At 39.4% G+C, this 11,081-nt stretch overlaps 1 protein-coding gene across 3 annotated transcripts; it reads right to left on the reverse strand.

Moving 5' to 3' along the window:
- Positions 1–1,012: 1,012 nt before the first annotated feature.
- LOC149263523 (pentatricopeptide repeat-containing protein At3g26782, mitochondrial-like) lies at positions 1,013–4,648 on the reverse strand. Of its 3 annotated transcripts, none has more exons than XM_089426461.1 (2): positions 3,734–4,648; positions 1,013–3,555 (listed from the first exon to the last, which is right to left on the reverse strand). In XM_089426461.1, the coding sequence occupies exons 1-2, from the start codon at positions 3,756–3,758 to the stop codon at positions 1,226–1,228; spliced, it is 2,355 nt and encodes a 784-aa protein (XP_089282587.1). In that variant the 5' UTR covers positions 3,759–4,648; the 3' UTR covers positions 1,013–1,225. The 3 variants fall into 3 exon arrangements, with proteins under 3 accessions (XP_089282587.1, XP_089282590.1, XP_089282585.1); XM_089426464.1 differs by having other exon boundaries at positions 3,761–4,646; XM_089426459.1 differs by having other exon boundaries at positions 1,013–4,648.
- Positions 4,649–11,081: the final 6,433 nt, after the last annotated feature.

Consider the following 11,081-nt stretch of genomic DNA (forward strand, 5'->3'; position numbering starts at 1 on the left):
GGTTGAACGACATAACATGTGAGTTGTACACAAGCAATAAAACCACATATGAACTCAAATAAGCACAAGTACCTCTTCAGTGCAGGGTAGCTGCGATGATTTTGAGGAGGGAGGCTCCAAAACGAAGAGAAGGCAAAGTTTTGGAGAGTGGTTGTAGCCGCTACAACACAAAGATAATGAGTGAAAGGTTTAGAAACTATTTCTCTATACTCTCTCTAAGCTTTGTTATAGACCACTGCATTATCTACAATATTGGTGTAATGCATGAATACAAAGACTTAAGTAATAACACCCTAATTCCTTTGAGGGTATTTTCTGGAACCATTGAATCAATTTGAGGTAGTTGTCAAACATGTGGTTGCAACCAAAGAGAACATATTAAATTTTCTTGTGATAAGGGCACATTAAGTGGATCAAAGCTCACCTTCATGTCCTTTAATTTTAGAATCCTAATGGGTTAGCTCAATCAATTGTCGCTAATTTGCATTGCTATAGCCCTCAAACACATGGTTTACACCAACAAATTCACTGAGGATGGCATCCATGAATGTGGGGAAGTGTTCTTTGGGTTCCCCCATGAGGATTTCCTTGGAAAAAATATCAAAAGACTTGAGACCATGCTTGGACACTATATTTTCTAGTTATTGGATCTAGTGTCATCCTTTGAAATTTATGTGATGTAGGTGAGGCAAACCAAAGTTAGATTGGAACCCTTGGTATCTACAAACTTAAAAGGAGATGATTGCATTTGTTTATAGAATGCTCCTTAGACTTAATCAGTTGTGTACAACTCCTTTGTGTCTCTTGATATTAAAAGCTCGTCTTGAAAGGAAGTGCCAAATTATTTCCCATCGAGTTATTTTCTTGAAATATATATATATATATATATATATATATTGCATGAAACATATTGGAATATTACCTCATTGAATAAAGTAAGTGTTATTGAATAGAGTATACCTCTAAAGCTAAGTCTGAAAACTGAAGCACACTAAACTTCTATAGCTATATGTGAAAATTGAAATGTATATAATTACAATTATGTTAAAAACCTAGACAAATGCAGATTAAATTACTTGTCAATAGTTGCCCCAATGGTCTCTTCATCCATGAGCGCACTAAAAACAAGAATTCTACCTGCTAACTAGCCACAATTAGAAAATGAAGAACAATATCCATAATTTTTGTGACACACAAGTTTTCCAGTTACATATTTAAATTAGCATCACCAATAGTCATTGCAAGAACACAATCCATCCTTAAAATGATGAAAGCGATTGGAATCTCTTACAATAATTTCTCGGTCAACTATCTTCGAGATAAACTTGGTGGCGATGTGGCAGTCACCACACATACGAAGGTTCTTAATGACCCTAATAGTTGTTGCTGGGAATGTACTAATAAGCCCCAAGGCAATAGCCAACCTCTCACTGTGGCCACACAGAACATGTTCCTTCTCCTCCTCTTCCACATCATGCAGAACAAAGCTTGTTTTGGCAACGTAACCAGCTTTCTTCATCTGCAAAGACAATGTTTTTAGCATCTCAATGATTTCTGCCATTTGTGGGTGCAATTTTCCTCCTACAGAGAAAGCATGCACCCTTCTGTTAACATGTATCCAGCTGCATCCTGGCAACTTCTTTACTTCCCGGTCCTTCATCATTTTTCTCATCTGAGCTGCATCATCCCACCTAGCAGCAGCAGCATATATGTTGGACATCAGGACATAATTTCCAGCATTTTCAGGTTCCAACTCAAAAAGGTTTTTAGCTACACATTCTCCTAGCTCTACATTGCAATGGATTCTGCAAGCACCAAGCAAGGATCCCCAAACAGAGGCATTAGGCTGAAACGGCATTTTGTTGATCAGGGCATGTGCCTCATTCAAATGCCCAGCCCGTCCAAGAAGGTCAACCATGCATGCATAGTGCTCCATGCTGGGTATTATTAAATATTCTCCACTCATGGAATCAAAGTATTGTCGACCCTCATCAACTAGGCCTGCGTGGTTGCACGCAGACAAAACACCAATAAAGGTAACATGATCTGGATAGATATCTTCCTTTTGCATTTGCTTAAAAAATTGGAGAGCATCCTTACCATGACCATGAAGCGCATAACCAACAATCATTGCATTCCATGAGACAACATCTCTTTGAGAGGTATCCATAAAAACTTGTTTTGCAGCTTTTAAATTACCACATTTTGCATACATGTCTATAAGGGCATTCCTCACAAATACGTCTGAGTCAAACCCATTTCTTCTTACATAACCATGGATCTCCTTACCCTGTTGTAGAGCTGCCAAGAAGGCAAATGCTGGGAGAACACTTGAAATTGTTGCAGAATTGGGTTTGACACTTACCAATTGCATTTGAGAAAATAATTGCACAGCCTCATCAATATGTCCGTTCCGAGCATAGCCTGCAATCATTCCATTCCATGTAATCACATCCGATTTTACCCCTGCTAATTGCATTTGGGTAACTAGTTTTAAGGCATCATCACCATGCCCATTGTGGGCATAGCCTGTAATCAGCGCATTCCATGTGATTACATCTGGCTGTATGCCTGCCGCTTGCATTTGACTAAAGAGTCTGAAAGCCTCATCACAATAACCACTCTGGGCATATCGGGATATCACTGTGTTCCATGCAACAGCATCGGGCTTCACACCTGCAACTTGCATTAAATCAAACAGTTTCTTAGCATCATCACACTGGCCATTCTGCGAACACCCATCTATCATTGTAGTCCACGAGATAACATTTGGTTTGATCCCTTCTGATTCCATTTTAAGAAGGAACTCCAAGGCCTCATCATTGTTTCCATTCTGGACAAAGCCTGCAATCATCACAGTCCATGAAACAACATCTCGTTGAAACATTTTCTCAAACACCAGGCAGGCATCATTCATTCTCCCACATTTGGCATAAATATCGATGAGAGCGTTGCCCACAAAAACATCTGAATCAAAGGCATTTAGAATTATACAACCATGGATCTCCTCGGCGTACTGGAGAGCACCTAACCGAGCGCACGCAGGAAGAACACTTGTGAGAGTTACTGCATTCACTTGTATGCCCTCCTGTTGCATTTGAGAAAACAGTTCCAGGGCCTCGTCATAGTGACCATTCTGGACATAGCCTGTAATTATTGCGTTCCATGTTGTCACATTCGGCCTCCATCCAGCAAGCTGCATCTCGTGGAACAATCCCATGGCCTCTGCTCCATAGCCATTCTGGGCATACCCCGCAATCATGGCATTCCACGAGATCAAATCTCTTTGAGACATTTCGTTAAACACTTGGCATGCATCCTCCATTTCCAAGCATTTTGCATACATGTCCACAAGGCCACTACCAACGAATACATCCAACTCAAACCCACTCCTAATGACTTGGCCATGGATCTCCTTACCTTGTTGAAGGTCTGCCAAATTAGCACATGCCCGGAGAACGCAGGGAATAATGAATGCATCAGGTTCCATGCCATCCCGCTGCATTCTTTTATACAATACAAGGGCGTCTTCAGAATAACCATGGCGGGCATATCCTGCAATCATAGCAGTCCAAGTGAACACATTTGGTTTGGATATTTCATCAAACACTTGACGTGCATCTCTCACACTTCCGCACTTAGCATACATGTTGACAAGTTTACCACACAGAAAAACGTTTTGATATCCAGTAGTGCTAGTTATAAACATATGGGCATGGAGGAGTTTACCCACTTGTAAGGCTTTGGTATCCGCACATACCTCAAGCAGAGAAGCATATGCATCAGAGTGAATTACAGAGATACCATCCAAGAGGTTTAAGGCGTCCTTCAATCTGCCTTGTCCACATAGTGCTCTTATCGCAGCATCTGTGCTGTCCTGAGGCTGTGCTAAAAGAGCTTGAGAAAATGCAGCATTGGTTAAGGCGCTTATAGTAGATGGGCCATAAACCTTGGAAGCATGGATGATATCCTGCTGTGAATTAAGGCCATGTTCGAGCATGGCGTTTGCCATTACTCTTCCTTCATGAAAAAAGGCAATCTGCATCTATCAATTAAGTTGGAATCCAATCATCTCATTCACATGGTATCTATGCTCATTATAGACTGGATGTCTTTTCAAAGAACACACAATGATATCTCGTGAACGATTCAAAGAAGTTATCCTTAACTTTAGTTAGAAAGAAAATACTTGTTTAACCTCTCATCTGTCCAGTTCCCATCGGAATCAATTTCTTACAGCTGTAAACTTTCTCAATGTTTACACTGTTTGCACTTGATATGTTTTGATGGTCTTCAGATCTGGGATGAAGATTAAGTTCCATTTCTTCTGATTCTTCCCTGCGACTTCAGGCACAGGCTATCTTCTGATTCTTCCCTGCGACTTCAGGCACAGCTAAAATGCACGGTAAGCAAAATGCAAGAGAGTTTTTTCAAGGTCTTCCATGAAATCTAAATCTTTATTTTGTATATGCGTATTATCATTTATGTGTTGACTTAGCCAAGCCACGCTAAATCTTGTAAGGCAGGTCATGTTTTCCTAAGCAATAGGAGAGGGGGGAGCTAGGAAGATTAAGGGAGTTTATTTGTATTAGCGTATGAGAGAAAAAGACATTACAAATTGAGAGGATGGTGGAAGCTGCTGAAACTTAGGAGGGTAAACATCCGAGATTGTATGTAGGAGCAATACTTTCTATGAGAGAAAAAAGACATTACAATTTGAGAGGATGGTGGACGATGGTGGACGCTTGTGAAAACGAGAGGGTAACCATCCTAGATGGTAGAGTGGAAGGTAAGGGGTACTCAAGGTAGAGTAGGAGCAACATACTCAATGTAGTAGCAATACTTCTTATCCTAGGTAGATCATTAAAATGATCAATGATTATAAAATATTACAAATTATAATGTCTTTTAAACTAAATTTTTCAGATTGGTTTTTTTTAATATTTAGATTTTGAAGGTTGTAGTTAAAATTTGCGTCATTAATAGCTACAATCCATTGTATCGATGTTTCTCATCAAAAGATCATTTATTCCTATCATTTCTTAAATGAGAAGGCTAATTTGGGTTCAATGCCTAGTTTGCATTTGAAACATGAAGGGGTTGAATTTTAGAAGGAAACATGTGGTGGATGAGTTTTTGGGACGATTGGTGTGTTGTAGATCTAAGAGAAAAAAAGACATTATGCCTTAGTTCAAGTAATAAAGCTATGGTAAAAAAGGCATTATGCCTTAGTTCAAGTAATAAAGCTATGGAAGCACTTTTTATTTGGTAAGGTTACTTTTATTAATATTAACTACTAGCCTCTACAATATTTATAGGCTCAAAGTGAGTTCTAATAGGTAAGATGGTTTAAATGGATAGGAATTTTACAACAATGTTATTTAATGATTAAATATAAGAAGGGCACAACTGATGAGTTGTTTATTTTCTATCCAAACCACCATCACCAAAAATTATTGCTCTAGGAGACATTATGCAGATGGATCTATTCAACCATGATCTATACATCAAGGACTACGTAGAAGATGAGGAGTTCTAGGGGGTTTATTATTTATTGCAAGGGAAACAAGAACAAGCAAAAATTAATTACCATTTATAATATGGGGAAAGTTTGTGTGTTAAAGGATGAAAGAGTATACTCGATAAAGGAGGCTTACACCTCCAAGATTAATGGCAATTTTGGTGTCAAGAAGACTATGGTGTATTCAATATGGTAATTGGCTCGAGATGAAAGAAGTAGTTAGGCTTATTAGAAGATTGTATTTTTATGTTCTATTGGCAAACCTAGTAATAAGAAGCAAGGAATATATAGTCCATTTCTAGTCCAACAAGGCTATGCAAAAGCATATCCATGGAATTTGTTTGGGGTATCTTAAGGACAAGAAGAGAGCATGAATACATGTATGTGGTAGTAGAAAAGTTCAACATGATTTTCTTTTATATCTTGTAATATGACCAGTAAAAAAATGAGAAGTTATGAGTTTGTTCTTTGAAAGCATCTTAATGCTCTTGAGATTCCATGAGGCATCAACTTTTATAGAGATAATACATTCCTTAATGTACTTGGGACTTCATGGAGAGAATCTTGATAATATACTAAAGAGATCTATTACATTTCATCGATAGACTAATCCAAAAGAAAAGGTGTGAATATAACTTTTATTTAGTGCTTGAGAGGTTAAAGTTAGAAACATTCAAGGACTTGGGATGGAATTTTGATTTACATACAACATTCTTCTAATAGAGTTGTCAATACTTCCACTAGTAAGTCTCCTTTTATAATCTTTTTAAGATATTTTCCACTATCACCATTGGATATTATATATGGACAACCTAAAGTAAGGGCAACAACCTAAACCTTGTTGGAAGGTTCACTTTGGTCTGACAACTTTGAACCATTTGAATCTCCAATTTTCTTCTCGATTCAATGTACTGGAGTCCCCTTTTTGTTATAAGAGAAAATCTCTTATGGATTGGCGTGGGAGGGGAGGGGGGCAAGGGTCCTCTCACTAATATGATTAGGACCAATAATAGGAAAAGGGCTAGACTACAATGGGTTTTCTACTAGATCTATTTTGTGGGTTCAAACTATGCTAATATGTTTGGAAACTAGCTCACAAAAAGATAGAAAAGATAGATCAACGCCTTAGAATTCAGCCTCTTCGAGAGGGCAACCTCCTTTACATTACACAAATGAACAATTATTGGATAATACCAATGACTAAACCTCCCTTCTATATATAGGAGTCTAAAGGGTCACAATATGATCAAGTCGACCTAATAGTAATAACATAAGGGCACAACAATAACAATAGTGGGTTTCTATGGGGCACACTAATAACAATATGGGGACAATAAGGGCACAATAAATTTTAAAAAAATCTACACACTTTTTTTTTCACTTTGTAAGATCTTGATATTGACTCTGTTGTATCTCTGTAACTGCGGATTTCGAATATCTGAAATCACGTCCTGCAGTAGCCCCTTGAGTCCGCTTTCTAACCCGCAAGTCTGATCAAGATTGGGTTCTCCAAGGAAGAGTTATGCCAAATCTCCCATGGTGACCTGATTATAGACTAGTTCAGTAGAGCGAACTTGTACGAAGTGTCACATGTCACTGTTTAGAGTAGCGAAACCCTAGAATCCAAACCTCTGATACCAAATGTTAGGAAACCAGCGCACAAAAAGATAGAAAAGATAGATCAATGCCTTAGAATTCAGCCACTTCGAGGGGGCAGCCTCCTTTACATTACACAAATGAACAATTCTTAGATGATACAAATGACTAAACCTCCCTTCTATATATAGGAGTCTAAGGGGTCACAATATGATCAAGTCGACCTAATAGTAATAACATAAGGGCACAACAATAACAATAGTGGGTTTCTATAGGACACACTAATAACAATATGGGGACAATAGGGGCACCACAATAAGGGATATAATGACAATAGTAATGGGGGAATCAACAGTATTATAGGGACCTAACATAATAAGTGAAGAGAGTATATATTACCTTTAACTAGTGGTTGTCCTACCATGTGTTGGTTAACGTAGTTCTCAAAGTGCTCCAAGCTCCTAAATCAATTCACCTCTACACACATACAACATCATATATCTCTCTCTGTTGGGTCCCTATAATACTAGTGATTACTCCATTACTATTTTAGTTATACCCCTTATTAATATTGTTGTGCCCCTATTGCCCCCATATTGTTATTACTGTGCCCCATAGAATCTCTCTATTGTTATTTTTGTGGCTTTATATTATTATTGTTAGGTCGGCTGGATTAAATTGTGACTCCTTAGACTCCTATATATAGAAAGGAGGTTTTGTCATTTGAATCATCCAAGAATTGTTCATTTATGTAATGTAAAGGAGGTTGCCCCCTCGAAGAGGCTAAATTCTAAGGCGTTGATCTATCTTTTCTATCTTTCCTTGAGCTGGTTTCATAACATTTGGTATCAGAGCTTTGGATTCTAGGGTTTCGCTGCTCCAAACAGGTCATCGTGGCATTTTCGCTATAACTTTTTTTCTGCGACATTTCAGAAGTTGCAAAAAAAACCCATTTGAGAAGAAATTGCTCTGAACCTCGGGTCCGAATTTCGACAGATTACTTGTCCCAGCATCGGGTCGGACAGTTGTCCTATGACATTGATATTTGGGGCATCCCTCTTGCGCCTGCCTGGGTGCCTGAAACACTTCTCTTTGATCAACTTGTTGTAGATTGGTACATCTTTTATGGCTTGGAGAAGTGGTATTTTTATCCATAACTATTTAAGTTCTTCCAGAAGTTCAGTCTCTTCTGGGTTTGGTTGTGTGGTTCCAGTTAGTCTCTCAGGAAAGGGTGGAATGGCTTTAGGTTCACTTTCTTGTTTTTCTTCCTCATCCTCCTTAGGAGGAGGTTGGCTATCTGGGAGGACCTTCCCAGATCGTAGGTTGATCTCCTGAATCTCCACAGCATAGGTAGGGCATGTTGTCTCTCCAGTATATACCTGTTGGGCCTGTCTGTTATTGGGGTTCGGGTTCGGTTGAGCAGGCATCTGGGGTTGTCTTGGAGGAGCAGGAGGTAATGGTTGTGGTTGAGCAGGTGGTGGAGGAAAAATAGCGAGAGGAGAGTTGTACTGGGGCCTCCATCCCTGTTGAGGTGCATTCCACTGAGGTTGTGGCTGAACATGAGAATGAAACGAATGAGCAGTAGGTTGAGTATGGTATTGAGATGGATATGACCAAGGAGGGGGTGCGGACCAGGAAGGATGAGCAAGGGGACCCCAAGAAGGTATGTGAGTGGATTAGTTGGGGTTGTAATAAGTCTAGGATGTCCCTTGCATCCCCTGCTAGTAAGGTCTGGGTCCATGTGGCCTCCTTTGGTTCAGGAAGTAGAGTGGTTCAGTGGCTCCTTCAGCCCCTTGGTACATAGCTTTAAATCCGGGTAAGGTTGGGCACTGGTTTGTAGGGTGGTCTGCCTCACAAACGAAACATACCTCTATGGAGTGCAATGGGCACTCATTCTTGGGATGCTTCCTTGTACATTTGGGACAAAAGATGGCCAAATCCCTCTCAGCTTCCTCTTGCTTCTGTTGGATTCGGAAGGCATCCATTTGCATGACAATGGTCTGTCTCACTTCACTTTTGAGGTTTTCCATCTGATTTACAAACTCGTTTTTGGATAAGGTGGCACTGGCTGAAAATTGACTCCCCCTACCTTTTTTCCGAGTTGCCCTAGAATGATTTCTAAACACAGTCTTTATGTCATCATAAGGTAGCTGGTAGATGTCTCCCTCAACCAGCAAATGGAGGGTATCAAGAAGGTCTTCAGGGACTCCTCGGAGCAGAATCAGCTTCAAAGATTTGGGGTCAAGTGTGCACCTGGCCCTTTTATAACTGAGTTGGAACCTTTCTTCATAGTTTTCTAACGATTCATCACTTCCCATGGTCATCCAAAAGATTTCTCCCTTTGTTCCCTTTGACCTACAGTAATCCCGGTATTTGTTGTTAAAGGCTTGTTGCATCTAAGTCCAAGTTGTGATACTGTTTTCATGTAATCCCATGAACCAGCATAGTGCTGCATCCTTGAGAGTAGAGGGAAAGTTTCAACTTTTTCTCGTCTTTTACATAGTCATAAGTTTGACAAATGACAGCAAACTCAAACAAGAAGGTATCAAAGTCTTCAGTGGTCAATCCATGGAAGTGAGGTAAGGCTGAGGGACTTTTGTTTTTCATTTTTGTGTCCCCATTGGTCTCTCGGATGGGAAAGGTGCCTTCTATTCTCTCCCCATTTCCTATACCGTTTCTGTGTTCAGCCATGGTCTCAGAATGAATGTTTTCTAGCTCTTCTTTTGTTATAGGATCTTCGTATATCTCTGGAGGTTCACCTATAGGTTCTTCTGGATCACTGCCACCGAAGAAGAGAGAATGGCGACTTAGTGATGTGGTGGGGGTGTTGGGTAAGAATTTTCTTGAATTGTCTCTGTTCCTACGAGGCATGAAATGAAATATTTTTGGTTAATTTTTGTGTTTTTCTCTGCTTGTACCTACAAAACTGAATTAATTAAACAACAAATTGCAACTAACTAAAATAAACCTTGCTGGAATGAAAATTGCAGAATTGAAGTGAAAGCAGGAAATGACTAATCTATGCTGCTCAAATGAAATTGCAGAATTGAAATGCTAGGCTACTCTTGCAGAATTGAAATTACAGAAATGAAATGCTAATCTATGCTTGCAGAATTGAAATGCTAATCTATGAAAGTGGGGAATGTCTAATATATGCTTGATGAAATGAAATTGCAAAAATGGAAATGAAACTACTACTCTACTCTTGCTAAAATAAACTACTTAGTAGAAGATTGTAGTAAAAAATAGAAGAAAAACAGCAATCACAAATACTCTGACGCTTCCCTGGCAACGACGCCAAAAAGATAGTGGGCTCCAGTATTGCAGCAATGATGATGCAACTCCTGGGACTCCCTTCTTTACTTTTATCAACCCGGTTGTTCATAACAAACTTGGAAGCGACGGTGCTATATGCACAAGTACTAGCTCTTTCTGCAGGGTGTCACTTGATCAGCTGGCACAAGTTCGCTAGGAGCTTAAACCAACTTCTATGAGCTCTTAGAAGAAGCTTTTAACTGTGATGGAAGAAAGATAACTCAAAAGATGCTAGTCTACTTGCAGAAAGAAGATAAAAGCTAAAAAAAATGCAAACCCTAGCAAACCCTAGTTTTACTGACTAATCCTACTAGTGCAAGAAAAGAGATGAAAGCTGCGAAAATGGATGCCATTGACTCTTGGAAAGGTAAAATGCATGTGACTAAGCTACTTCTGAAGTAAATCTGGAAAAAAAACATCTTTTTGTATTTTTGAGTAATTTTGCAAAATTATTATGCATGTGCTTTAATTGTTTTTTACTATGTAGAGGTTGATTGGCGAAAGGAAATGGAGTGGGCGCTTGCAGGAGGTTGGAAAGGTGAGAAGAGGGCCTAAGGGGTCTCTAGCACCCTTCCAGAGAATTTCACAGCAATCAGATCTCGAAAAACTGCTCACGTGAACTTCTACAGGAAGTTTGCAGGGGTTGTAC

Source organism: Pinus tabuliformis, chromosome 6 (assembly GCF_031772625.1).
Source record: "Pinus tabuliformis cultivar Carrire ecotype Pingquan chromosome 6, CPIR1, whole genome shotgun sequence".
Taxonomy (NCBI): Eukaryota; Viridiplantae; Streptophyta; class Pinopsida; order Pinales; family Pinaceae; genus Pinus; species Pinus tabuliformis.

Coding starts and splice junctions, on each gene's coding strand:
- LOC149263523 (XM_089426459.1), bottom strand. CDS start 4,045: ATGCAGATTGCCTTTTTTCATGAAGGAAGAGTAATGGCAAACGCCATG.